This window comes from Theobroma umbraticum, unplaced genomic scaffold (genome assembly GCF_002168275.2).
Source record: "Theobroma umbraticum cultivar Fairchild unplaced genomic scaffold, ASM216827v3 scaffold_56.0, whole genome shotgun sequence".
Taxonomy (NCBI): Eukaryota; Viridiplantae; Streptophyta; class Magnoliopsida; order Malvales; family Malvaceae; genus Theobroma; species Theobroma umbraticum.
In genome coordinates, this window is record NW_018397256.1 from 13,112,491 (window position 1) to 13,137,064 (window position 24,574).

The window sequence follows — 24,574 nt, forward strand, 5'->3', positions numbered from 1 at the left end:
AAGATCGGCAGACCCGCATTCCATCAGGGTTAGAACCATATGGGGATACTGATTTGATTCAACCAGGAGAATTGTTTTCAGCCAAAATAGTTTCTCGGAAAAGAGATTTGCATGGTGTGTGTAATGATCAGGATGGTGAAGATGATTATCAGCCTGAACTGAAAGGTGATGCTAGGTTTGGTAAAATTCCTGAAGTTTCAGGTAGAAAAAAGTTGAAGAGGGCTGGGGCTTTTGATTCCTTTGAGAGTTTGGGGACATCAAAACCAGTTCTTAGAACTGTTGAAAAATCTTATAATAGCAATGCAGTACATTGCATAAAGGCATTTTCGAGTCTTGAGGTGACTTTTTGTGATAAGAAAGCTAGGCCCATAGTTTGTGGAGAATATGGTGAAATATGCAGCAGAAAGTTTGCTGCAGATGAATTGAGGCCTGCAAAAATTGTTCCTCTTAGTAGGGTTCTTAAAAACACAGAACATTGTACCCTCCAGAAGAGCTGTAAACCCAAAAGTACTCTGAGGAAGTCAAAGAAGAAAAGAAGAGCTAGGAGCACTTTATACTTTGATTTGAAGAAAGCAGAAGAAAATGGAGGCAATCAAGTTTCAGTCTCTCATGAAGTGAGTGGCTGTTATGTTGAAGAAGGCAAGAAGACTTGTGTGAGTGGAATTAAACAATTTGATAACAATTCATTCATCTTGGAGAAAGGGAAGGATGACAGAAGTGAGAAATATTGTTGTATTCCAGATGGTATTGCTTATAATCGATCAAACATAAAATGTAAGGAAATACGCAAACGAAGCCTTTATGAGCTGACAGGAAAAGGTAAATTTCACCAATGTTTTCGTACTAGTTGCATTCCAATAATATAAATTAATCCTTAAATTTTGATAGGAAGGGTATCATTGGTGCTATTAAGGGTTGAGTCAAATGTGTCTTGTGGATGTGGCCTTCAATAGTTTTACATTTTAATGCCTGGCATTACGAGGAAAGCAAAAGCTTTCGGCTAGACCTAATACATTGAATTTTGGGCTGTATGCACATAACACAGCTTCTAGAATACACTTATAGTTGTTCAACCTATTGTGGTGGTTTGCAATTGTATTTTTTACTTTTATCTGTATAGTTCAACTTAGATGCAATTTGTAACAAACTTATTTGTATAGGTTTCATGAAATATCAAATACCTTGATCCATCCCATCCTCTCTTTGGTTTCCTTACCTTGTCTCCTTTCTTCATTGTGGTTATCATTTCCATTTCTACTGGCTTTATAAAGAAATTTGAGTAATCTTTCCTACTCTTGTTGTACTTGACACCATAATAGGTGTTGTTTCCTATTGCTAACGGTTGACGTTTATTGAAACCCCTAAAAATTTTGAAAATCTAGCTGAAGAAGCTGAGTACATAATCTGTTCTGTTTATGTGTCTCACGTGATGAAGTGATGAGGTATTCCCTCCACTAGTAAAGTGGGTATATATGGACCATGATATGTCTAATGTTACATTTGGTGTGCTTAGTAATCTTTGGATGTGCTGCAAGTGGTAAACTTTCTTAAGGATTGGATAAAAAAGAAGCAGTTTAGAATTCTCTGTTTAACATCAAAGGGGCTACTTTTGAATGTGCTGCAAGTGATGAATTTTGGATGTTGTGAACATGTGCATGGCAAACATTTTTATTTGTGACGTTTGATCTTGTTGAGGGTTTACATCATCGATTTCCTTCTTCAATTGTCAGGAAAAGAGTCTGGTTCTGACAGTCATCCCCTTATGGAGATCTCAAAGTGCTTGCCTAAGATGAAAGTGAGGAAAAGTTTAGAGGAAACTGGTGATGTTGAAAGTCATGGACATAGATCATCCAACATGAATGCTGAAAAGTAAGCAAGTGAATTTTTTTTCTGTTTACAGGGAGAGTTTCACCTTTATTTGATAGATGCTTTCAGAGCTTAAAAAATGATGATAGTTTTGATTATGTCTAATTGTTATGGAATTATAAATTATGTTACAGATCTATCATGCAGACTAGGTGCTCATCCATTGTTGATTCAGATGTATTCTGCTGTGTTTGTGGAAGCTCAAACAAAGATGAATTTAATTGCTTATTGGAGTGTAGTCGATGTTCAATCAGAGTGTGTACTCATTTCAAGTTTGTGCCTAATTTGTTAAATTATCATTATCTAATTCTGTTTTCATGATACAGGTTCATCAAGCTTGCTATGGCATTTTGAAAGTACCAAGGGGCCACTGGTATTGCAGACCATGCAGAACAAGTTCTAAAGATACTGTAAGATGTAGATTTTAACCCTTGAATAGTTGCTGCTTTTTCTTTTTATTTGAGTTTTAATGTCTTTCTTGCATTCTTTTCATCTCATTTTTTATCATCATTTAGGTGTGTGTTCTCTGTGGATATGGTGGGGGTGCCATGACTCGAGCGTTGCGAAGCCGTGCTTTTGTAAAAGGCCTCCTGAAAGCTTGGAATATTGAAGCAGAGTGTAGGCCTAAAAGCACAAATTATTCTGCTGAAACTGTGCTGGATGATCAGAGCCTGGTTGTCAGTAATTCATTTTGTAACTTGCAATTTAAAGATCTTGAGCTGTCAAGAACTGCTTCGTGGAAAATGGATGTGCAAAACCAAGTGGATATTATTCGGAACTCTTCTTGCCCTGATAGCAAGTTAAATTTGTATAATAGTGTAACAGCAGGAGTACTTGATTCTACTGTGAAACAGTGGGTTCATATGGTATGTGGGCTCTGGACTCCTGGAACACGTTGCCCAAATGTTGACACCATGAGTGCTTTTGATGTATCTGGTGTTTCACACAAAAGAGAAAATGTGGTAAGTTTATGATATTTGAGGCAAATATAGAATACCCTAAACAGCATTGCCTGTACTTGCACATTGATATATATTTGGTCATGCATGTCCCATGGAAGTTTTTTGTCATGTTTTATAAATGTGTTATGCTACTGATACTAAAACAAGAACTTTAAACAGATTTTATTTGTGTCACCTTTTTGTATATTATTTGCTGATTTCACTGAGGTGGTTTGAGTGTATTTTTGGATTAACTTCTCCTGGAAGTGACCATCAAGTTTATTTCTCCCAGGTTTGCTCTATATGTAATCGACCAGGTGGCTCATGTATACAGTGCAGGGTTGTGGATTGTTCAGTTCGGTTTCACCCTTGGTGTGCTCACCAGAAGGTTTCTACTCAAGAACCTGAAACGTTAATTGCATTACTATGTTATTATATGCATAATCGCTTATTATTTTAGGTATTACTTCTGCAGTTGCTGAAGCAATCAATTCTTTCCCTTTCTATATTGTAGGCAGTGAGCTAGATGTTCATCACAATTCAATTATCTGTCTGCTCACTAATTCATGAGAAATACTTTGGCTTATACTGGTTAATTGCAATGTAACTCAATATGTTTACATATTTAATTGCTTTAACACTTATTTCTACGTTGTGCTTAAAACTGAAGTAGCATGCAATTGTGTTTTTTGCTGCTGCCATTTTTATATTAATAGCATGGATGCTAAGGTACATTATCTGACCCCCTTGCTGTATGCTGCTCATGACCTTAAATTTTCAAAATGTCTTTAGCATTATATTTTGGTTATGCTAATAACACCTCTCATAGGGCTTTTCTTGAACCTGTTATTGCTTCTATATGTTTTCCCAATTAAACATGGAAGGGAAGATTGCTATTCCCAATTTGGTTTGTTGATTGTCCCTAGGGGTGTGTGGCATTCCTGATTCACTTTGTTATATTGCTTGCAGGGTCTATTACAAAGTGAGGTTGAAGGCCTTGATAATGAAAATGTTGGATTCTATGGAAGATGCATGCTTCATGCCTCACACCGCACATGTGAATCTGGTAGTGAGCCCACTGATGCTGAATGGAGTTCTTCTAGAAAAAGGGAATCAACCTGTGCTCGAACAGAGGTAATTTATCCTTTTTTAAAGTGTGGGCAGGAGGGTGGGGTGGGTTTCTAGGGTTATCATATCACTGTGGCACTCATATTGTGATATGTTGCTACCTGTTTTAGGGTTTCAAAGGCCGCAAACAAGATGGCTTTTGGCACAACATCTATGGTCAATCAAAAAGAAAGACTGGATGCTTTGTTCCTCAAGAGCAGTTAAATGCTTGGATTCACATTAATGGGCAGAAGTCATGCATGCAGGGGCTTCCAAAGCTGCCAACATCAGATATCGAATATGATTGCCGGGTACATTAAAGTTGCTTTTATTCCTAGTACTTTTTGCCTACATGCAAGCATTCTAACTATAGAACTTCTTTTGATAATTATACCATAATTAGTCCTTGTAAGCCTAACTGTTCTGCTTTCCACATTACATGCAGAAAGAATATGCTCGCTACAAGCAAGCAAAGGGTTGGAAGCATTTGGTAGTTTACAAGTCTGGCATACATGCACTTGGTCTTTACACATCTCGATTCATTTCCCGTGGTGAAATGGTTTGGCCTTCTTGACCTTAAGACAACCACATTTTCTTTATAATTGGAAAATATGACATAGGTCATGGTTTTTCTAGGTTGTTGAGTATGTTGGTGAGATTGTGGGGCTACGTGTGGCTGACAAAAGAGAAAATGAGTATGAGTCTGGCAGAAAAGTCCAGTACAAAAGTGCATGCTACTTCTTCAGGATAGATAAAGAGCATATCATTGATGCAACCCGCAAAGGGGGGATTGCCCGTTTTGTCAACCATTCATGTCTGGTAATTACTTAAATTTGTTTAATGTTATTTTCTTGTAAGAAGTGGTAGGAAACATGGCCAGGGGTACGGGGCTGACCTTGGGGGTGCAACGTGGCACCTTTTTCCCAGGTCTCAATGTGGATCAATTTCGGATAACCTTAGGGTGAAGTTTGCCAAGACCCCTTCAATTAGTCATCAAACTTTACCTCACCTCCAAGGCTCCAAGCATGGTATAGTTTTAATGGATCATCCGACTATACTTGAAATCCATTTGGATGATAAGTTAAAATGTACTAAATTAACATGATCATGTGTCTACCTAGGAAATTGGTGGGAAACTGTAATGGAAGGGGTCAAAATCTATTTAGAAACAAACTATTAGAGTTTAACAAGTCATTAGCAATATTTTACATTATTGTTTTTTCTTTTTTGGCCACCCCAATGGCACTTGGGCTTCCAGCATATTTCTCAAGTTTTTCTCTTTCTACCATCATTCAGCCTTATCCAGGTTTCTCACTGCATGCTCAATTTCTTTGACAGCCAAATTGTGTTGCCAAAGTGATTTCTGTGAGGAATGAAAAGAAGGTAATCCCTAATTTAATTATGATCCTTAGTATATGCTAATGAGATTCAAAACTACTTCTTTTTCATATACGGTTTGCAGAAGAGAGTATTTTTAATTCATTCTATCATTTAGTTTGCAATTTTCTTAGTAGTGCCAAGCTGCTTTACTAGCGTGGTATGTTTGGAAAATATGGTTGATCCGAAAACCACGATACAAGGATCCTACAATATTTACCATTTTACCATTTCCCGAAAATAAGGATTTTGTTTTACCATTAATTTTGCATAATAATTATGTTTATGAGGCCAGCAGCCCACAAAATTACCGCAATGAATGTTATGTTGCTTGCATCTATGACCTTCGATGGCACTTAGAGTTCAAAAGTTTTAGGTACCTAGAACTTATAAGACTGGGAATTGGAATGGCGTTGGCTTAGTTATTGGTTTGTTGGGTGCAGGTTGTCTTTTTTGCAGAGAGAGACATATATCCAGGTGAGGAGATAACATATGACTACCATTTTAACCATGAGGATGAAGGGAAGAAAATTCCTTGCTTTTGTAATTCAAAGAATTGTAGGCGTTACCTCAACTGATTGTACATAAAAAATATTATTTCTTTTTGCTGTATTGCTGTCAATCCCAATGGGTTGTCAAATTTTGCCCTCTTTGCTTTGCCAATTAATATCAACTGGTATTAGCCTGCACGTTTTTGTTGGTGTAAAGTTTGGTTTCTTTGCATACGGCCTGTACTGGGAAACCGGAAGCGGACGACGAGAACGGGAACGGGAAGGGCAAAGTCCAAGCTAAGGATACATATCTTTGGTTCCAACGTATAACATTTCCAAGGACATGAGAAATCTTGATCAATCATTTATGAGATAAAACGCCTGAAATCAACATGTTTTAAGAAGTGACAACGCCGGTTCTTAATAAAAACAAACGTTACAAGCAGTAATATACTTTGGTTGATTTGTGAAGCAACATGCATTTTGGGATCATATTGACCACCTGTATATATAATCTGGTTTTCTCCCGTCGCTCATCGTCAGTCATCAGGGTATTTCCAAATTTAACTAGCAGAATAAACAAGAACTACAACCAAACCCCACACCTCTCCTCCCCAAGGCCAATATGCAGCAGTGTCAGTGCGTATGAAGCTTCTATGCTGACAACTGAGTGAAGCTTTTTGCATACGGCATCTTGCAGCCTGACTTTTCTTCTATGAACCCCAGTTCGGAATGTTTGAGGTGGCTTCGTTTACCATTTTCACCAGTGTCACCTGCCACAATGTCTATGATTAGAACATTCCACTGAATAGGAGAGGAGTTAACACTCCCAACCGTGATTTTACTCCCGAGAAATATAGTTTCAAAATCATAAAGATGTTCTCTTTTTGCTTTGCATGTGTGCTCAAGAAGGATAGGTGTTGTTAAACGTACCACACTTTGTGGAACACCAGGAGGAGGAAGGGGAAGGTTTCTCGGCGGTGCTACAGTATCAAAAGATCTTTTATCAAACCTCCATTCTCCAATCTTTCCATAGGTTAACCTACCCTGAAAATTGGGGCAGAAATTCTCCCACTATAAGCAAAAGAGAAGACATCTTTTTCTTTCAACTCAGAAACAGATATGTTGGTAATAAATGAAAAAGTAAGAACTCAAAAGTGATTTCATTCAACTAAACGTTTGACATTTCAGCACAATTGATTACCTTCAAATCATAGTCGCACCCATATGTGTAATGAATAATGAACTTGTTACCGATTTCTGTATCCCAAGGAGGCTGATAAATGTCATAAAACAGGCAACTGCTATTAAGGAGAATTCAGGAAAAAATTGGCACATAGAAAATTCACATCAATTTTAAAATCTAAAACATAATTTATACTTTTTGGGGGAGGCAGGTTGGAGAGAGAGAGAAGATTCTTTGGCCTTTCTCAAACTAGTCAAAATTCAAGGATATTATAAAGAAGCGTGTGAAGAAGGAGAAAAGTCGCTGTTGACTAACTATTAAGTTACCAAATTATAATTAAACAACATAGACAAGTTGCATAAGTGCAATATGTTTTGCTAAGAATGCTTATTCTAGCATTCAACTCAGCTTGCTCTTAGAAGCAAATCATAGGTGGGTCCTAAACTAAAAAGCTCATCCCCAGAGTTTAGGCCGGTGCAGACAGTAGCAAATGGTTGAAAATGCTAGCTACAGTTATCAGGAAGATACAGCTGGCATCTTGTACTGTGTGAATAAAATGTTATGGGAAAGAATAAGGGCAATCTCATCAAACCTGAATCATGAAATCTTTGTATAAGATGTTACCAACACCATGCAAGGCAGAGGAAACAGCATAAGCGTACCTACAATTATGAAACAAGACAATAATGCCATGGCCAACACCACATGCAATGTTGTAAAAGAATAGAGTAAATTGGTTAACACTCACATTTCAAGCACCCAACCGAAAGCTTTATCGGTTTCAGGATCTTTCTTCATCGCCAATGAAACATTCATCCAAGTTGGAGCAATCTTTTTAAGAGATTCCTATATAATGTTCATCGAAAGTTCAAGAGAAGGCAAAACAAAAAAGAGATTGCCATTATAGTAACTAGGCAACACCAAAATGCATACCTTCCCAACAATGACAGGAGAATTTCCTACGGGGTCAATGTTGGTTATTGGACCCTTTTCTGCAGGGAAGTACTTTCTGAGAACTGATTCATACTTTTTGGGATCTATATAAAAGAAAGGAAATGCAGCTCCAAGCCCATCTTTTGATAAGTTCGGAATAGGCTTGACAATAATATGGTCTGGTTCCGACATCAGTATGTAACTGGATACATGGTAAGAATGGGATATATAAATCAACCAAATACGGAAACGAATTGATTCAAGACAGAAACACGGAAACGAGGAATTTCATACTCTTCTTTTATGTCCGCTTTTTCAAGCCACTGTACAAATGCCCAAGGTCTGTTGAGGACTATATAACCCTGTGATTATGGACATAAAAGGACAGAATGAAGTAAAAAGAAATATGAGAACCATCAACTTTAAAACTTTAAGCTGAAAATACAATTTATATCAAGAAAGTAGCTTCTTTTCCATAGTTCTGAATTGATGCTAAACCGGCAGAGCAGATACTACTTGTAAATTCATTCAATTACGAGTAACCTGACCCAATTTACTAAAATTTCGATGTCCTTTTAGGGAAACTACAAATCGAAAACAATCTATGAATTGATTAATACCAGAACTTATTCTCGTCTAACCAAAGCAGTTTCCTTAATTCTGCCTGATTGAAAGATGAACTAAGCTCCCCAACCCACCAACGAAAAACAAAAGTTAAAAGGGAATACCTGATCCATTCCGGCTGGTAAAGGCTGAGCAATGAAAGTGGGAATCTCATCCATATACTTGTCGGGTTTACCAGAGTGCAAGATCCTAGTAAACCCACCCATATCTGAATTTGGTCCATTCTTAAGCTTCTTGAACCAGTAGTACATAACCCGACACTGCCAAGTGTTGTAAACCGAGTCTGAAGCTGTCACAGCCGTATGAAACAACCTCTTCTTTGCAGTTGACCCATACCTTCTTGATCTTTCTACTGGCATCTTGATTATGGGGTCAACAATTGATGTTCTTGAAGGTCCCGGAAGCTCTTGCTTTAGAGGAGCATTGGCCGAGATGAGGATGTTGTAGGTGATTAGAGCTACTGAAAAAGTTATGATTAAGGTGTAGAAGACATTCCCACAGCCCATTTTCCCACTCTATGCTCAAGGCTTAGGAGCTCTTCCTGTTTTCTCTCTTTCCAACTATGGAACTCGGTTAGGGGCAGTCTTGGTAAGCGGTGGAGCCGCTGAACGGGACAGGTTGGAAGCCGCCGAGAGCGGTGGCAATTTTTGGAGAAGGTGACGTGACAGGCTGTCGATGGAAGTGAATGAAAGAAAGTCGTCGGTGTCGAATATCGATACACGCCAGAGTAGTTGAAGAAATGTTCTACCTTCTCTTGTACATTTAAGCTCACGTTGCTTCTGATTTTTAAATCCTTTTTTTAAATATTTTTGTTTACTGAGTATTTGTTAGTAGTAATATTTAATTGTACTGTTTTAATCATTTGTCTTGTCTTTCTTAGTCGCTTTTAACCATTTTATCATGTATTTAGGGAGAAAATTAAATTTTTTTTGGTCGTTAAATGTTTATTTTTCTTAAACACTTACATAAATTAAGATAAAAATTTTAACCTAATACAATTTTTTATAAATATAGATATTTAATATTTTTAATATAAAAAACATAACAATATGACATGTCTAAAAAGAATATTTTCAAAATATATCCAAAAAATGGACAAAAAAAAAAGAAGAAGATGGGCCAGGATTGTTGAGATTATGATTACAACGAAGTGAAATGGCCCAGCTGTAATTAAAACATGCGTCCTAACTAGTAGCAATGGAGGACAACTTTAGTTAATGAACTTTAAAACATCACCTTCAATGCTATGGCCACTGATGCATTCGATCGTGCATGGTGTTGGCTCAGCGTGTTTTGTTTTTATTAGCCATTTGCAGCGTCTGGCTTTGCCACAAGAATCATTTCACATGCCAACCCTAGGACATACAAAGCCAAATTCCCATCCACCAAACCACGGAGTAATCACAGATACATCATCGGTCTATAATTTCTATTTAGAAAGTGACAGATATTGAATTTAATGTTAATGAATAAAATTTATACATCGACAGTATATCAAATATAAACCTAATACATAACAATTTATACACTGATGATCTGTTACATATAAACCCAACACTGTGTTTTATTTTTCGTCATATGACCTAATCCGAGCACATATGCAATGAAAAAAGTTTATACATTGACAATCCATCAAATATAAACTCAACGCTAAATTACACTTTATGTTTTGTTTCCCGTCATCGTCCGACCTACTCCGGGCAATGTATGTTATCACACATTGATTTCTAGTAAATTGTAAACAGTAAATTAGGCCAGAGATGGAAAGGGGTTGACTATGCCCATGATCATAACCCCCCTATCTCTTTGCCCGTTCATATTTTTCCGTCAATTTTAAGCAGATGTGTGTAACTGACCACTGAGAAGCTAACTAAAGAGGAAGGGTAAGCTTGGCGTGAGGGTTGATCATGAACTCATCATTCAATAACCAATGCTGTCTTGAGAGGAAAGAAGATAGAATTATGCATTCCTCTGCTGTGCTTTTCGTGTGGCCCTCATTTGTTGTGCCATCAAAGGCGCATGGAGTCAGGGTCAAGATCCCTGCACACGCAATTCAACAATACCTGAGAATTACTAGGAGAAAAAAAAGGGAAAGGGGAGAAAAAAGTTCCATAACTAAATTCCTCAAATCATGAATCCTGTTAAACACATAATTCCAAAGAACAGAGCCAATAACATACAAAATTCATTCAGAGTTAACCAGGTTACATTAACTGATTGGAGGTACTTCAATCGAATTACCGTTGATACCATATAAACTACACAGAATGACCCATATTAATAAGGTTATTACCCAGATTGGCTTTAATGAACCGGCGGATATCCGTTTTAAGGGAAAAATTACCAGGATAACATATTACCTCCAAAGAAAGCAAGTCCTAACAAGGTCAACTTTGATTTCCATTTGAGTTATCTCTCAACTGCATTTCTTATGCGAGGGAATCGATTCACCCATCGAGAATATCCTGCATCAGGATCAAAAGGCAGCATGTCATAAAGCCAGTTCAGAAAAGATCTTAAAGTAATTACAGTGTTAACAATTAAAAATTGAGATCTCCATACCGTTGACAATTAAAAATTGGGATCTCTGTATGTCAACAAAAATGCTATAGCTACTTAAATATGGAAACAATCAGAAGAAACAAACCTGCAGTAACAATCTCTAAAAGATCCATCTCTCCTTTAGCAACATCAGACATATCCTACAACAAAGAGACATCCAAGTGTTAGTCCTACAACTTATGAAACAAACAAACTAGCAAATAATATGCATATACACACATAGCATCAGCATTTACCTGCCCCCATGAATCCAAACTTCTTGCAATGAGCCGTGACAGACTATTAAGACAGCTGCTACTAAAATCAGGATAATTCAAAAGAGCATCTTCGGATGTAAAATCAAATACCAGCGTGCAAATACTTGAAGCCATCATAACAACAGATAGGTCATTAGTGTCCTCTGCAACCAAATTCAGGAAACCTTTACGATGTATACATGCTTAGACTAATCATTTGAACACAGAGGGAAAGTTCGAGCACAAGTTAAATGAAATAACATTGAATGATATTCCATGAAAATTCTACACTGAAATGTAAAGATAAGATAGCGTGATTGCATGAATGTTACTCCACAAATGGCACACTCTGTAATCTAATCTTATCAGTTAGTGCTTTTCCTAGTAGTTCCAATGAGATAACATTTTGTCTAGAATCAATGCAACCTGCTTTTGTAACTCTAAAACATTTAATCATGCAACATAAACAATTCAAATGAATTTTGGCTCCAAGTAATGACTGAAACAGTACCTGTCCAAATTGCCAATGCTTTCAAAAGATTATAAAACGTTGATTCATCCTCTGGAAACTGAAATTGCTCTCTCTGTTGATAAAAAAATAGGAGTTACTACATTACACAAATAACTAGTACTTTACAACAATATGATAAAAATCACCACCTTTAAAAGAAAATTCATGACTGTATCACAAGCCAAGAAAATGCAACCATTATCCTCTACACCATGTCTGTTTTGCCCAATTAACTTTACGAGGCAGTCCACAACCTGCAATGACACCAATATTTTCACATAACAATAAAAGGCTATAGCTCTAGTACAACAAATTACACTAGGGTATGACAACATATTAGTGCACATAGAAACCTTCGTGCATTATGTATGCCTAGCAACTATGAAGCACATATGGAACACAGGCATCGACTTATGTACATATAAACAAGCATTTGTTTATTGGATTGATAACAGCTTATTATTAAATAGAATATCATATAATAGGAATATAGTACATATAGAATCACAATTCATTTGAAATGTCACTTTCATAGCATCTATTAAAAGGTTCTCGACAAACGTACAAAGAGATGCACATATTTTATTGAATATTTAGATGTGCACGTGTATCGGAAGAATAGGCTTGATATATTTACCAAGACACCATAGAGTTGCATTGGTATTAAAAGTTGACAAGCCAGCCGCTTTCGATTAAGTTATACTTACAGCTTTATACCCTCCAGAAGAAGCCAAAAGTTTGCATCCTTCAATCTTCATTGTCATTTGACACAACATTGGAAGCAGAAAGCATACAGAGTAAAAAGGGCTGTAATAGAGTTAATTAACAAAAATATTTGGCAAAGTTAGTCTCGAACTACAATAACCAAAACAAAAGATATAGGTATCAGTTCATCAAAGAACTACAAAGTTAACTTGCCATACCTTGATTCATCTTCACCTTCAACTGAAAGCATATAGCCTAACAGTTCCCTGATTTTCTCTTCGCATGCAATGGGTGTTTCTGCAAGATAGCTGAAACAAACACAAATATCAGCTCACTGAAAAATTCACACTTGGTGGACAAGTTCAACACCCACTGCTTGATACTGTTCACAAAAACCTGCATATATCCTAAAAAATGGCATTAAATACTTAATGAGAAGGCATCAAACATACCTCCCCACAAGACGTACTGAAGCAAGAAGATCATTTCCTCTCTTTTGCCCATGTTCCTGCAGAATTATGACCGTGAATAAAAAAGGTGAAGAATAAATATTGATTACGATATTTCTAACCATACCTTTGCATCTTGTAGATACTCTAGAACCACACCAATAGTCTCATTAAGGCCCTTGATCACCTTTGTGAAAGTACTTTCATTAATAACGTGCCCTGAAATTGATTTTCCTGATGATTATTATATTTCTTAAATAAACTGGATTCAAAATGCATACTGAAAACTAAAGTGTTCCCTTGCATAAATTGAACAAAAAACCAAATATAAATATAGTCATAAATTATCTAGATCATGTTTGCTTCAGAAGGTAGAAAAAACAAAACAGGATCAATAAGCAATTTAGCACAGGTTAGTAAATCTAGCAATTATGAATGTACCTTCACTTTCATCAATGCTTGATATCAATTTTATTATCTTCTCCAACAAGGAAAAGACTATTGTCACTTTCTGTTGCTTCAAAATAATAGTTTCAGCTGTTGAAGAAGAAGAAGTCCCAGAAGCTTCATATTTTGCATAGGCTAGCTCATTCAGCAAAACAGCAACTTCAACCCTTGATGACTCTAAGACAAGCAATAGACACCTGAAAAGATAACTCTAAAAATAATGAATCATGTAACCCAGTCAATGAAAGTAGCCTAAGCAGAATCACAAAAATTCAACAAGCATCACTTACCTGTCCGCTGGAATAGGGTCATGTACATTAGGCAAGTTTATCTGGCCAATGAGCCAACCCTCACCCATTATAGATACCATGGCTTCAGCCACAATAAGGGCCTCAAATTTTTCGGCAGGTGCTATGAGTTCGAAAATCAAAAACATAAACGTCATTTAGCTTCAATATTAAAACTGAAAGTTTGGTACTCTGAAAGATGGGAGCTTACAAAGACGAGCACATCATGCAATTCAAATACTGATTCTTATATGAATTGGATGAACTGTAAGTAAGATTAAACAAATTCAGTTCAACATACCTACACGGTTCTGTAAAATTGCTGCAACACCATCACGTATATGGTTTGACCAGTTCTCATTTGGCATTTCATTGAAAGCATCATGAAGTAATGTCTAAAAGTATAAAGTGAAAATCTCATCAGTTCAAAGTTAGTCTAGTATGCAGCATAAAGCCTTCATGTCAAGGCGCATGAATATCAAGATTGAAGATTGATCCTGGTGACTTCAAGAATTAGAAGAAACAAGGGAAACGAACATAGCATGTGAAGGATTAAAGAATTCAATGAAGGTGCATTTCCAGATGCAAGAAAGATATTCATCGTTCAGATTATAAGAAGTGTCCAACATTAAAAGTACTGAGAATATTTCTTAAGCACCAGTTTAGGATTTAGAAATAATTTCTAAATGTTTCAAAACAAAATCCAATACTGATAATATCAAAGTGAGTTTCTACCTCAGCCATAAATTAATTGATAATGTGCCCACTGCTTTAGTGAAACTGACTGATATAATTTTGGAAGATGTTAACAATTAAGATGATTAATAAGAATTAACCAACCAAAGCAAATAACTTTCTAGAAAGACAGCAATCTTGTGGGAAAAAGGCATACCGTATATTCTGAAGAGAAGATAGCAGACACTAAGTGAAGTGCTTCAAACTTCATGGCATTTTGTAGGAGAGCAAATTGTCTTGCTATTATGGCCACCTAAATTAAAAGGGAAATTATGAGATTTATTGAAATTTAATCTTTATGAATTAAAACTTGAGAAACAGAAATTTAATGGCTACAGAAGATCTAGACTTACAATGATTGACAACTCTGAGAGATGGTCATTCTTAGTGATGCCTAGAGACGGCTTCCTTAGCATCAATTGCACAAGCTTCATGGCAAGTTCCATCAAATGAGACCCTGCAACAAGTTCACAAACTATCACTTCCCTGCATACACAGCATAGCTCGACTAGCAAATCCATAACCACCACATAGCTAAATATCTTTTGTCCTTAAAGAGTTAGTCACACATAGACACAATAAAAAACAACAAATTCTATCCGAACCTAAAAGCTTACTACTTTGCATAATTTAGACTGCATAATATAAGGATCCTGCATGTGTCGAAATCTAGAAATCCTATAAGATTAGCTACCATCTGGCAGAGTGGACATTTGACAAGCGAGTAACTTCATCCCTCCAGACTCATACAGTGCCGTAACTCCATCCTCGGAAGCGGCTGACACCAAGTATAAAAACTCATAGCATTCTTCCAGCACATTCGAGCCTGCTCTGCATTCAACAAAAAGAAAAGGAGTAGGGTGACCAAGAATACAGCAATGGATTGGTTCTGTTCTGAAATATAAAAAAGTAACTAACTAGAAGGAACAAATCGAAAATCAAAAGTTAAACCCACGCTTGTCTCTAAATATATCAATTTGAATTGAAAAGAAGTAAGTATAAAAGGCTTACCCCTTTGACATTACTTCAACAATCACCGGAATCTTCGAAACCATTTCTTCCGAAGAAGCAATGTCTGTAACCCGACAGAATGCAGAAAGAACCGTAACTGACAGCTGCAAGTACGCCTCCCGGTTTTCACCGCTGCCGCTACTCACCACACCTTTACCCAACCCTTACACCCCCCCAAAAAAATAAGTTCTTCCGATTGAAAAAAAAAATTGTAAATTAAGTATAAATTAGAATCGCAACGTAAGACGAACACAAATACCGGTCTTTAAGAGGCGGTCCAAAAAGCGAGGTCCAACGGCGTCGTAGATAGTCCTAAGCGAAGCGAGGTCCTCGCCTTTACAGAATTTGGTCACGAGAAGCAGGCCAGCGAGTCGTTGCTCATCTCTCTCGCCCTTTAGTAGCTTCAAGCAATCCTGGAGAGATACTGACTGCTCCGGCTGCTGCGACTCTGGTTCCTGTCACAAGCAAAAGAAAGATAAAACAGATTGATACAGAGGGTTCAGAGAATCACCATTAGAGAAAACAATAGTTACAGGGAAGCTTACCATGGACGCTGACCGATTGACAACGGAGATTCAGACTTAGTTACGGATTCAGAGGTGTGTCCAGAGGCGTCTAATTTTCCCGGTTGCACTTTATGAAATTTCACATTGAGTTGGGCCGGGTTTGAAGCTCAAAGATAAATACGGCCATTGTCTCTAAGGGATCCAAATGACTGAATCCAGTTTCCATTTTTAGAATTGAACTAAAATATGAGAGAATCTCATGTGGAAAGAGGCCCTTTGCCTTGTTCCTCCATTTTGGACCTCGATTATGTTAGGGCCGATCCTACCGACTTAGGCCTTTCAGACCTCCAAAGCAGATCAGCACACCATCATCTTATTTTCCTTTGAGGAAGCAAACCTTTAACTTTAAATGATCACACGTTGTTACATGTGAATGAAATTCTTCGATTTCAACTTTAGATTAGTTAAGAGAATTGATTTTTTCAGTTTATTCGATTAGTTTTTATATTTAAAATTTACCATCAAACCAACCGATCAAATAAATTATTAATAATATATTTCTAAAATATTGTTTTTAATATTTTTTAATAATAATATTTTGTAGGTTGAATTTATCAGTAATTAGAATGTAAAGATCGATATTTTTTAATAATAATTAGAATATACCTATGCAATGCACTGATGTCACATAGGTAAAATAATGTTTATTTAAATATATCTAATGCTCACTTCACATAAGAAATTATAATCATGAAGTTATTTATCAACTACAATGTGTATAGAAAATATCAAAAGTTGCATAATTGTTTAAGTGATAATCTAGAGTTACGAATGTAGATTGCAATATACAATTTAGTAATAGATAAAATACATGATAAGTGACTAATATTTTAATCACTTTAACATTTGGTCCCTCTGAGCTTCTTTCTAAATAATGATAATAAGCCTTTCATCCTTTATAAAACTTTGAAAGAATAATAGAAAATAAATAAACTTAATCTCACATATTATTGTCTACAATAGAGAATTATAACCACATATTTAATCAAATGAGATAAAAAGAAAATTTAAAAACTTACCTAAAGAGTTTTTAATTTCTATATGAAAGAAATAACATTATAAAAATAAAAATATAATAAAAAATCGAAATAATAAAACTTAAATAAACAAATCAAATAAGATAAAAAGAAAGCAAATTAGAAACTTACATATCAAAGTTTATGGTTCAAATAACATTATAAAAAAATAAAAATAGGGTAAACAAAAAATTATAGAATTATTTTTTAACTATCTAGTTTTTATTCTTGTCATTTTAAAACTAATTTCATAAATTTCAATTAAAAAAATAAAATAAATAATTAAAAGATAAAACAATGGGCAAAGAAATAAGTTAAGAGAAGAAAAGAGAAAAATACAAGAGAATCTCTTCAATCAAATTAAAAAAATCATAAATTTATATTTATATTTATTTTTCTTCTCTGTACTCTTTAACTCTCTCCGTGCTTGATCTCTCCTCTCTCTTATTTCCTCACCCCATTTTTTCGTTTTTTCTTCATATTCTTCCTTTAACCAAAAAAAAGTAAGAGAATATTCCAATAAAGAGAAAAAAAATTATGACACCATGACATTAGAAAGAAACAAAAATACCATAACCTCAAAAAACGCAAAAATCATGAAAAAAACCTTAACTTAAAAAAAAAAAAAAACAACCATGTCCCAAAGGCTCAATTCACCATGCCACATCTCTTCTCTCCTCTTTCCTCACCCCATCCTCTCCATCTTTATCTAAATTCTTCCTTTAACCAAAAAAGAAAGCAAGTGAATATTCCAATGAAGAGAAGAAAATTAGGGAAGAAAAAACAAAAATATATCTTTAAAAACACAAAAATCATAAAAAAAAAAAAAAGGCAATCAGGTTCCAAAGTCTCAATTGAACTTATAAGTTAGCATCTCCTTTTGCCTTAACAGCAAAGCTTTGGATTTATACTAGAGATTGAAACTTTGTTAGGACAAAAGTTACAGGAAAGTCCGAGTGGAATCGAACAGTCTCCTTGCTCTCTAAGAATTGTCAAAGTCATCTTCTATTAGATTCCAATGTCAAAATTATCAAAAAAATTTAAGATGTTACATCAATCATGGGATTGCACATATCTCATGTTCATTGTAAAATGAATTAGTGTTCTGATTAGCTAGTCACCTACCATGATAATTTACCTTTAGAAATACATATATATGATTTCCCACGTCTAGCATTAATTCAATTTTATTTTCAAGCTCCTTGGGCATTGCTTGGTCTAGAAAACTGATGTTGAGTTTTATTGTCCATAATATATATATAAAAAAAAGAATGTAAAGATGGATAATTTTACCTATATTTTTTTGAAAAATAGTATTAAAATTATATAATCAAACTGACTAAATCACATAGTTCAATTTGGATTATTTCACTTTTTTTTGGGTCAAATTATTTCACTTTTTAAGATGTCTTTCTCCAATCCTCGATTTTATCTCATTGTGTTGTGATAGTTGTAATTTTTTAAAAAATTATAAATTGAATGATTATTTTTTATATTTAATGTAATTAATTTTCTAAATTATATTTTATTTTAATTAAATATTTGAAAAAGAGAAAGACAAATCAAGAAAGGGAAAAAAATCATTCTTCTTTGTCTTATTATATTTTTTGCCCAAACATCATTTTTTTTCTTTTTTTTTATAAATATTTCAAATACTTATATATATATATATATAATTTTTCTTAATGGGCGCGAATTTGTGATATAGAATATCCCACATCTTTCATGATCAGCGCGCACAAAACAAAAGAAAGAGGCGGATATGACCCACCGGCAGCGTCGGGCGGCGGGCGTCGCCTCAGCTGCGTGCACAGCACCTCATGCACTGTTATCGACAATGGCCGAATGCTGCCACGTTTCTCTTCTTGACCCGTGATCCTAAAAGCAACACCGAAATCCAAAAAGGCCCGAATCCAATTCACCTTTCGCTTTTCCTACGTGGTCCATGCAGAATGCAATGCATCCTTATCTCAATCCACGTATTGCCTACGTTACTAATAAAATAATAATAATATTCAAAAGCAGCTACTGCTTCCTACTCCTACCCTTTTGACTACTTTTAGACAAATAAAACCACCATGCTCACACGCTCATTCAGCCACTTGTTTACTCTCCACTAAAACTAAAGCATGTGCTGACTAACCGGTCATTATGACATTATTCAAATTGTTTAAATAAAATTAATTAATATTTTTACTTGAATAAATTCAATATTCTGAGTTTTAATCAAAGCTTTAATTAATAAAATATTATAAAAATATTAATATTTAATTCTACAATCGAATTTCAGTACCATCATTTTAAAATGTCATTGTCATTGTCAATCTTAACTCACACTTCTTTAAGGACACGTATGCACTTTTGGACGTCAACTCATTTACTTACAGGCTACTCTTAATAGTATGACATGTGATTAGTGGTCAATCAAAATAAATCATCATATAATATAGCTCTATATTAATTATTAATGCAATTGTTATAAGTTGCCAATACAATTACAGAGTTAATACTATTTTTTAAGTAGAAATATAAATTAAGCACTATTAATTTCTCCAAATAAATTTCTTTGACTCTTTAAACTTAAAAACTAAGCAAATTTACATCTTTGTTTAGATAGATCAAGGAGTCTGGACATTGAAATGAATTAGGTAATGTTCTTAAGAAATAATCTGCTTATTTGTATATTACTTAATAATTGAATTATCCCCAAAAAATCTCACGCGGGTTCAACACAAAAACCACTTGCCACGTACCTCCCACGGTTATTTCACCACTGTCCAGCTCACCGGATTTTCATGTACTCGCCCGCCAAACTCGCGTCCTTATCCATCTCTTTTCTCTTCAGCTTTTCCCTCAACCTATATAAATATAATATATATATATATATATATATATATATATATATATTGCCAGTTCCCCCTACCCATTCTCTCCCATCAGCGTCTCGAAAATCAAATCACAAGACAAAGAAAGAAAGAAAGAAATCTTGGTTCTTCTTGATCGGAAACCAGAATGTACAACGAAAGCTTCAGTTTCTCTTCGCCAACAGAGAGAGTCAAGGAGAAGTTGAAATCCTCAATCTGCTGCTTTCGAACGACGCCGTCTGTAGGAGCCGCCGTGGAGCCGTCGGAGGAGATGAAGGGAAGGACGCCGAGATCGCCTTGCGTAATAAAGGACAAGTGCAAGTACCTCATTGCCCGGATCGGGAAGGGAGGGCGCAAGCACTACAGCTCCTCGTCGGATTTCAGTTACGACCCCATGAGTTACTCGCTGAATTTCGAGGACGAGTCGAGCCGAGCCGACGAGCTTCCCTTTATCAACTTCACTTCGAGGCTTCCCTCCACACCTGAGCGAACGTCAGCCGTCAAATCTTTACAGGCTACGCCGGTGTCTGTCAGGAGGGAAGTCTTGGCGTATAGTTAAGAAAACAAAAGGCGGCGTAAATAATTAAATTAGGTTTGGTTGGTTTCCATTATTAACGGTGACCTTTCCCGGAGGTTGATTAACGTTAGGGTTAATAAATTCTTCCCGGCAAATTAATGTACAGAGCTCTTAAAAAGTAGTCAAATTGTGAGATATCTGAGGTTTTTCTCAAATCCTCCAAAAAAAATGCACGTACTTCTTTTTCTTTTCTCTCATTTTCTTTCCCATTCCTTTCCTTTCTTTTCTTTCCTTTTCTTTTCTTTTGAGTTTGTACCGGAAAAGGTAAATCAATGTTGCCCATTCTTGAATGGGCTGTAATACCAGAATTTGAATTTGAGATATATTTTGGGTTTTTATTGTTTTTACATACCTTTGCACAACCTCTACTAGTACTATTTCTTGTTCTTTGCTTTTTTTAAAAAAAGTGTAATTTACTCAAGTACATAGGTTCTAATATTAGTTATTTAATTCATTTGAAAATAACAACTAGTTAAATTTGGATTATTTTAAGTTAAATTTTGTTGCATTATTATAGATATACTACTTTCGTTTATTTTTTGAAATATTTTAAAATATTTTTCTTTTATTTTTAAACTCTTTTTTTCATATTTTATTTTCGAGATTTTTCAAAATAAAGTCATTTTTTTAAACTTCAATATAAACCTCATCTAATATTCTTACTTTTTTAATATTTCAAATTTATTTTCATGATTTTTTTTAACTTTTTCATTTTAAAAATATTAAATATTTATATTACAAAAAGTTTCAAATTTTAATAGAAAATACATTAAAAACAAAATTTTTGTCTTAATCCTCATAAATATTTAAAAAAACAAACATTTAAAGAAAAGCGGAATATTACATATTATATACATATTTGACCATTTTATGGTGTTTATATATTTGAATTTTCTTTTTCCTCCTAAATTTTTTACATAGTTTTTCTTTTAATTGTTAAAATTAGGCAAATTAAGAGAAATTTGGGGACTTTTTATATTAGAAACATAACAATAATTTACTTGAACCTAACTCTTATATTTATATAGATTTGTATATACTAATTTCTTCGCAAGTTAGGCTTTGGGATTTGGAGATTCACCAACCAAATGTTTTAGCCTTGAGCCAACCTTTTGAAATAACCCACTGCACAAAAAAAAACCAGACAAAACCGTTGGATTGGAACAACATCCAGCGACAAACTCAACTTTGGAAGTGCCGACACCACTAGGGAAAGGACAAAACGTCGTCAAGACAGTTAAAAACCTGGCCCTGCTTTCTACCTTTCAGTCATTTTCCTGGAAGCTGCATTCGGAAATTTGTACGAGCAATTTCCGACCAGTAGGGGAGAATAAGCCACAGGTCGATGGATCTTTCTGAAATTTCCCACCTTACAGTTGGGTTTGGGGACTGACATTTGGAAGCATTCACGATAGAAAGGAAGCTGCAATCTTTAGCTTACAGACAAAGATATGTTGGCCATGTTTCTTGCCAAACCATCTCTTAATGACTGCCATTTAATGACCTTACATTCAATGATTTAAAGGACAATGATAGCAAAGGATCGGGACAATATTCCAATAGTTTTTGGACTCGACACCATGATTATCTTTTAGTCGTGTAAATTAAGGTTGTAATATGGTTTGCTTTGGTTATAAAGTGGTATTTAAGCAAACCGGCTAATTAATTGGTAACCAAAGTTCCTAAAGTGCCAGAGATATTTGTTCGAAGTTTCTTGCAAAGACCAAATTTTAACTGTTTTCTTGCTTCCTAATAAACTAGTGGTAAATGAGGAAATGTCCCGATCAGGTTAAAATTGTACTCATAAATGATTAAGTCGAAATTTCGTGATTACTTAAAGCTTATATGCTAAGATATGATGTTTTTATAAAAAAAGTGATTCGAATTTAACTTTTTAAAATTAAAAATACGTACATATTATGGTTGAGATAAGATTTTGAAAATATAATAAATTTATTACTGTGGCACATGGTCACTGGGCCATCTGAAGCAGCCCTTATTTGGGGCTACCGGCGCTAATTCCTACCGCCCTTAACCCGTCCGTGACGGAATTAGGTTCATGTCCAGCAGAACAGGGAGAGCATTAGTGGCGTTCACGTAGAGAATATTCTACTTATTATTATTGGTATTTAATCTAATTTTATTTGTAGGTAAACATGGACAAATATTAAATGTTTAATGCAATAAATATTTTTGAAGATTTAGAGCCACTTTTGGACCCTTTCTAACGGTCCTGAAGGCAGCTGGAGCCACACAGGCTACCAGTGAGTGGGCTGGAGCTGGAATTGGCCGGCAGATGCTAACGGGAACCAACGACTGCTTCTTTATTCACTGGGCTGTCAAATATTACTTAAATGTGAGTCCAATAACAGACGGCGATCCTCAAAAAGGAGAAGTTCGTGGCATAATCAAGTTAGACTTTGGATTTTCTGATGCCACCGATTTCATCCTTTTTGCTCATTTGCATGCGTAGAATTTGTCCATCTTTAGTTCGTAGTGTTCACCACTTCACATTTTTTATTAAGTCTCCAATTTCTTCTCCTTCAAGGAGAAAATCCAAGGCTTTGGGTGTTTCTGTTTATAGCGTGTGGCATTTGCCGTGGGGTATTCATCTTTGCTTCCAAATCCCAAAGTTTTCCTTCACTTCTCCTTCCTCCTCCCATGGCCACTCCACAGGGGAAACCAGCACATGTTAACGAAACTTGGCCATTAAGAGACGACGACAACGACGAAGACGGCGGTCGAGATTTCGAAGAGACGATCTCATCATCCGGATGTGGTTGCATCCAGGGCCTTTGCTGGTGGCGTCGGAACGGCAATGGAGAAGGGCACGGGTACCTGCTGCACCAACAGGAAGAGGTGAGAGACGGTTGGTTGAAGAGAAAAGCTATGAAAGTCAGGGAAATATCAGAGGTATTGGCAGGGCCGAGGTGGAAGAACTTCATCCGCAGGTTTAGCATGCACGGGATTAACAAGAAAAGAAGGCCGTCGATGCTGTTTCAGTATGATCCTCAGAGCTATGAACTCAATTTTGACGAAGGGATACACAGGGAAGTTGATGCTGGATTTCCTGATTTCTCTGCTAGATTTGCAGCTCCAGCTGGGATACAGAAAGGGGAGATGGGACGTGATAAACCCAGTTTTTGATTGAATTTTTACACCATATCAAAGTGTAAACATTGATCCTGTACATTGTTCATTGTTCTCTGTTCATCTGAATTTTCAATATTCCAGGAACGCTCGATATGTTATTAATTGATGATCAAATATTGGTGGAAATTGCTTTCTTTTTTCTTTTTACTTCCAATGTGATTACTAGATGGATTTAACATTGAATCATAATTCACAAGACTCCCCTCCATAGAATTCTATGGATTTCTTTTTCCTGCTTACAATTAAGCATATTCATCTGAAATTACTACACATTTATTTAATGGCCTACCACCTTGGTTAAACATAAAACCTGATACCTTCCAATCGTGTTTGGTTCAATAATTCGGTTTAGTTCTAACAGAAGTAGAAGAGAATCGATGATTTTGTTCCAATTCAACCTCAATAATGGCAACTCAATAATTCTGCAGACGTAGAGACAAATCAAAATATTTTTGGGACAAGACACAAGTCAAAGTCTAGATTGCGATGAGATTATTACTTAAAAGACTAACCACAACGTATAAACTTTTTTAAACTCTCTTATTATTCGATATGAGATTAAAATATTTTATTTATTTTTTTAAAAAAATGGTTAACGAGGCACGCAATTTCAATAATCCAATATAACTTGTATAGAAGTCAATGTTTTATAAATTTGGGTATTGCCCCGAATCCATACATAGTAATAACCTTCAGAGCTTGTTTGTTGAGCAGAGTCCGAGTGGCCCAAAACTGATCACAACCTGATAAAAAGATAGTGCAGTGTGCTTGCTTAACCGATTCCCCAGTCCAATTCCCAAATACAATTTGGTTCAATTTCACATAAAAGACAAACGAGATTTTACGTGTGATCTCCAAACTACATTAAAAGTAAACCAAAACCAAAGTCAATCATGCACATCCATATCTCAAAAGTCCCACCTACTAGAA

The 24,574-nt window shown here is 35.5% G+C and overlaps 3 protein-coding genes and 1 pseudogene across 4 annotated transcripts in view; 2 read left to right on the forward strand and 2 right to left on the reverse strand.

The window, feature by feature from the left end:
* LOC110410767 (uncharacterized) overlaps positions 1-6,005 on the forward strand; it is a 6,471-nt gene extending 466 nt beyond the window's left edge. The window contains exons 2-13 of the mRNA XM_021420629.2: positions 4-819; positions 1,731-1,869; positions 2,001-2,121; positions 2,193-2,276; positions 2,382-2,828; positions 3,100-3,195; positions 3,777-3,941; positions 4,046-4,225; positions 4,360-4,473; positions 4,551-4,733; positions 5,253-5,297; positions 5,735-6,005. Coding sequence (XP_021276304.1) covers positions 4-819; positions 1,731-1,869; positions 2,001-2,121; positions 2,193-2,276; positions 2,382-2,828; positions 3,100-3,195; positions 3,777-3,941; positions 4,046-4,225; positions 4,360-4,473; positions 4,551-4,733; positions 5,253-5,297; positions 5,735-5,869 — 2,525 coding nt within the window. The 3' untranslated portion in view covers positions 5,870-6,005. The remainder of the gene's footprint in view (positions 1-3; positions 820-1,730; positions 1,870-2,000; positions 2,122-2,192; positions 2,277-2,381; positions 2,829-3,099; positions 3,196-3,776; positions 3,942-4,045; positions 4,226-4,359; positions 4,474-4,550; positions 4,734-5,252; positions 5,298-5,734) is intronic.
* A 121-nt stretch (positions 6,006-6,126) lies between these two features.
* On the reverse strand, positions 6,127-9,292 carry LOC110410817 (hydroxyproline O-arabinosyltransferase 1-like). Its single transcript, XM_021420698.2, has 8 exons — positions 8,630-9,292; positions 8,196-8,263; positions 7,902-8,103; positions 7,717-7,814; positions 7,561-7,630; positions 6,987-7,058; positions 6,716-6,829; positions 6,127-6,555 (listed from the first exon to the last, which is right to left on the reverse strand). Exons 1-8 carry the CDS (start codon positions 9,029-9,031, stop codon positions 6,496-6,498), a joined length of 1,086 nt encoding a protein of 361 aa, XP_021276373.1. The 5' UTR covers positions 9,032-9,292; the 3' UTR covers positions 6,127-6,495.
* A 659-nt stretch (positions 9,293-9,951) lies between these two features.
* LOC110410737 (neurochondrin family protein) lies at positions 9,952-16,123 on the reverse strand. 2 transcript variants are annotated; one of them, XM_021420603.2, is made up of 19 exons: positions 16,014-16,123; positions 15,728-15,923; positions 15,469-15,619; positions 15,152-15,288; positions 14,811-14,914; positions 14,615-14,710; positions 14,024-14,117; positions 13,726-13,846; positions 13,430-13,632; positions 13,116-13,207; positions 12,992-13,047; positions 12,758-12,847; positions 12,542-12,641; positions 11,984-12,088; positions 11,835-11,907; positions 11,324-11,487; positions 11,173-11,227; positions 10,886-10,990; positions 9,952-10,565 (listed from the first exon to the last, which is right to left on the reverse strand). In XM_021420603.2, the coding sequence occupies exons 1-18, from the start codon at positions 16,014-16,016 to the stop codon at positions 10,935-10,937; spliced, it is 1,896 nt and encodes a 631-aa protein (XP_021276278.1). In that variant the 5' UTR covers positions 16,017-16,123; the 3' UTR covers positions 9,952-10,565; positions 10,886-10,934. The 2 variants fall into 2 exon arrangements, with proteins under 2 accessions (XP_021276278.1, XP_021276277.1); XM_021420602.2 differs by having other exon boundaries at positions 15,469-15,631.
* Positions 16,124-22,768: 6,645 nt separating this feature from the next.
* Positions 22,769-23,827, forward strand: LOC110411342 (uncharacterized; annotated as a pseudogene).
* The last annotated feature ends 747 nt before the right edge of the window (positions 23,828-24,574 follow it).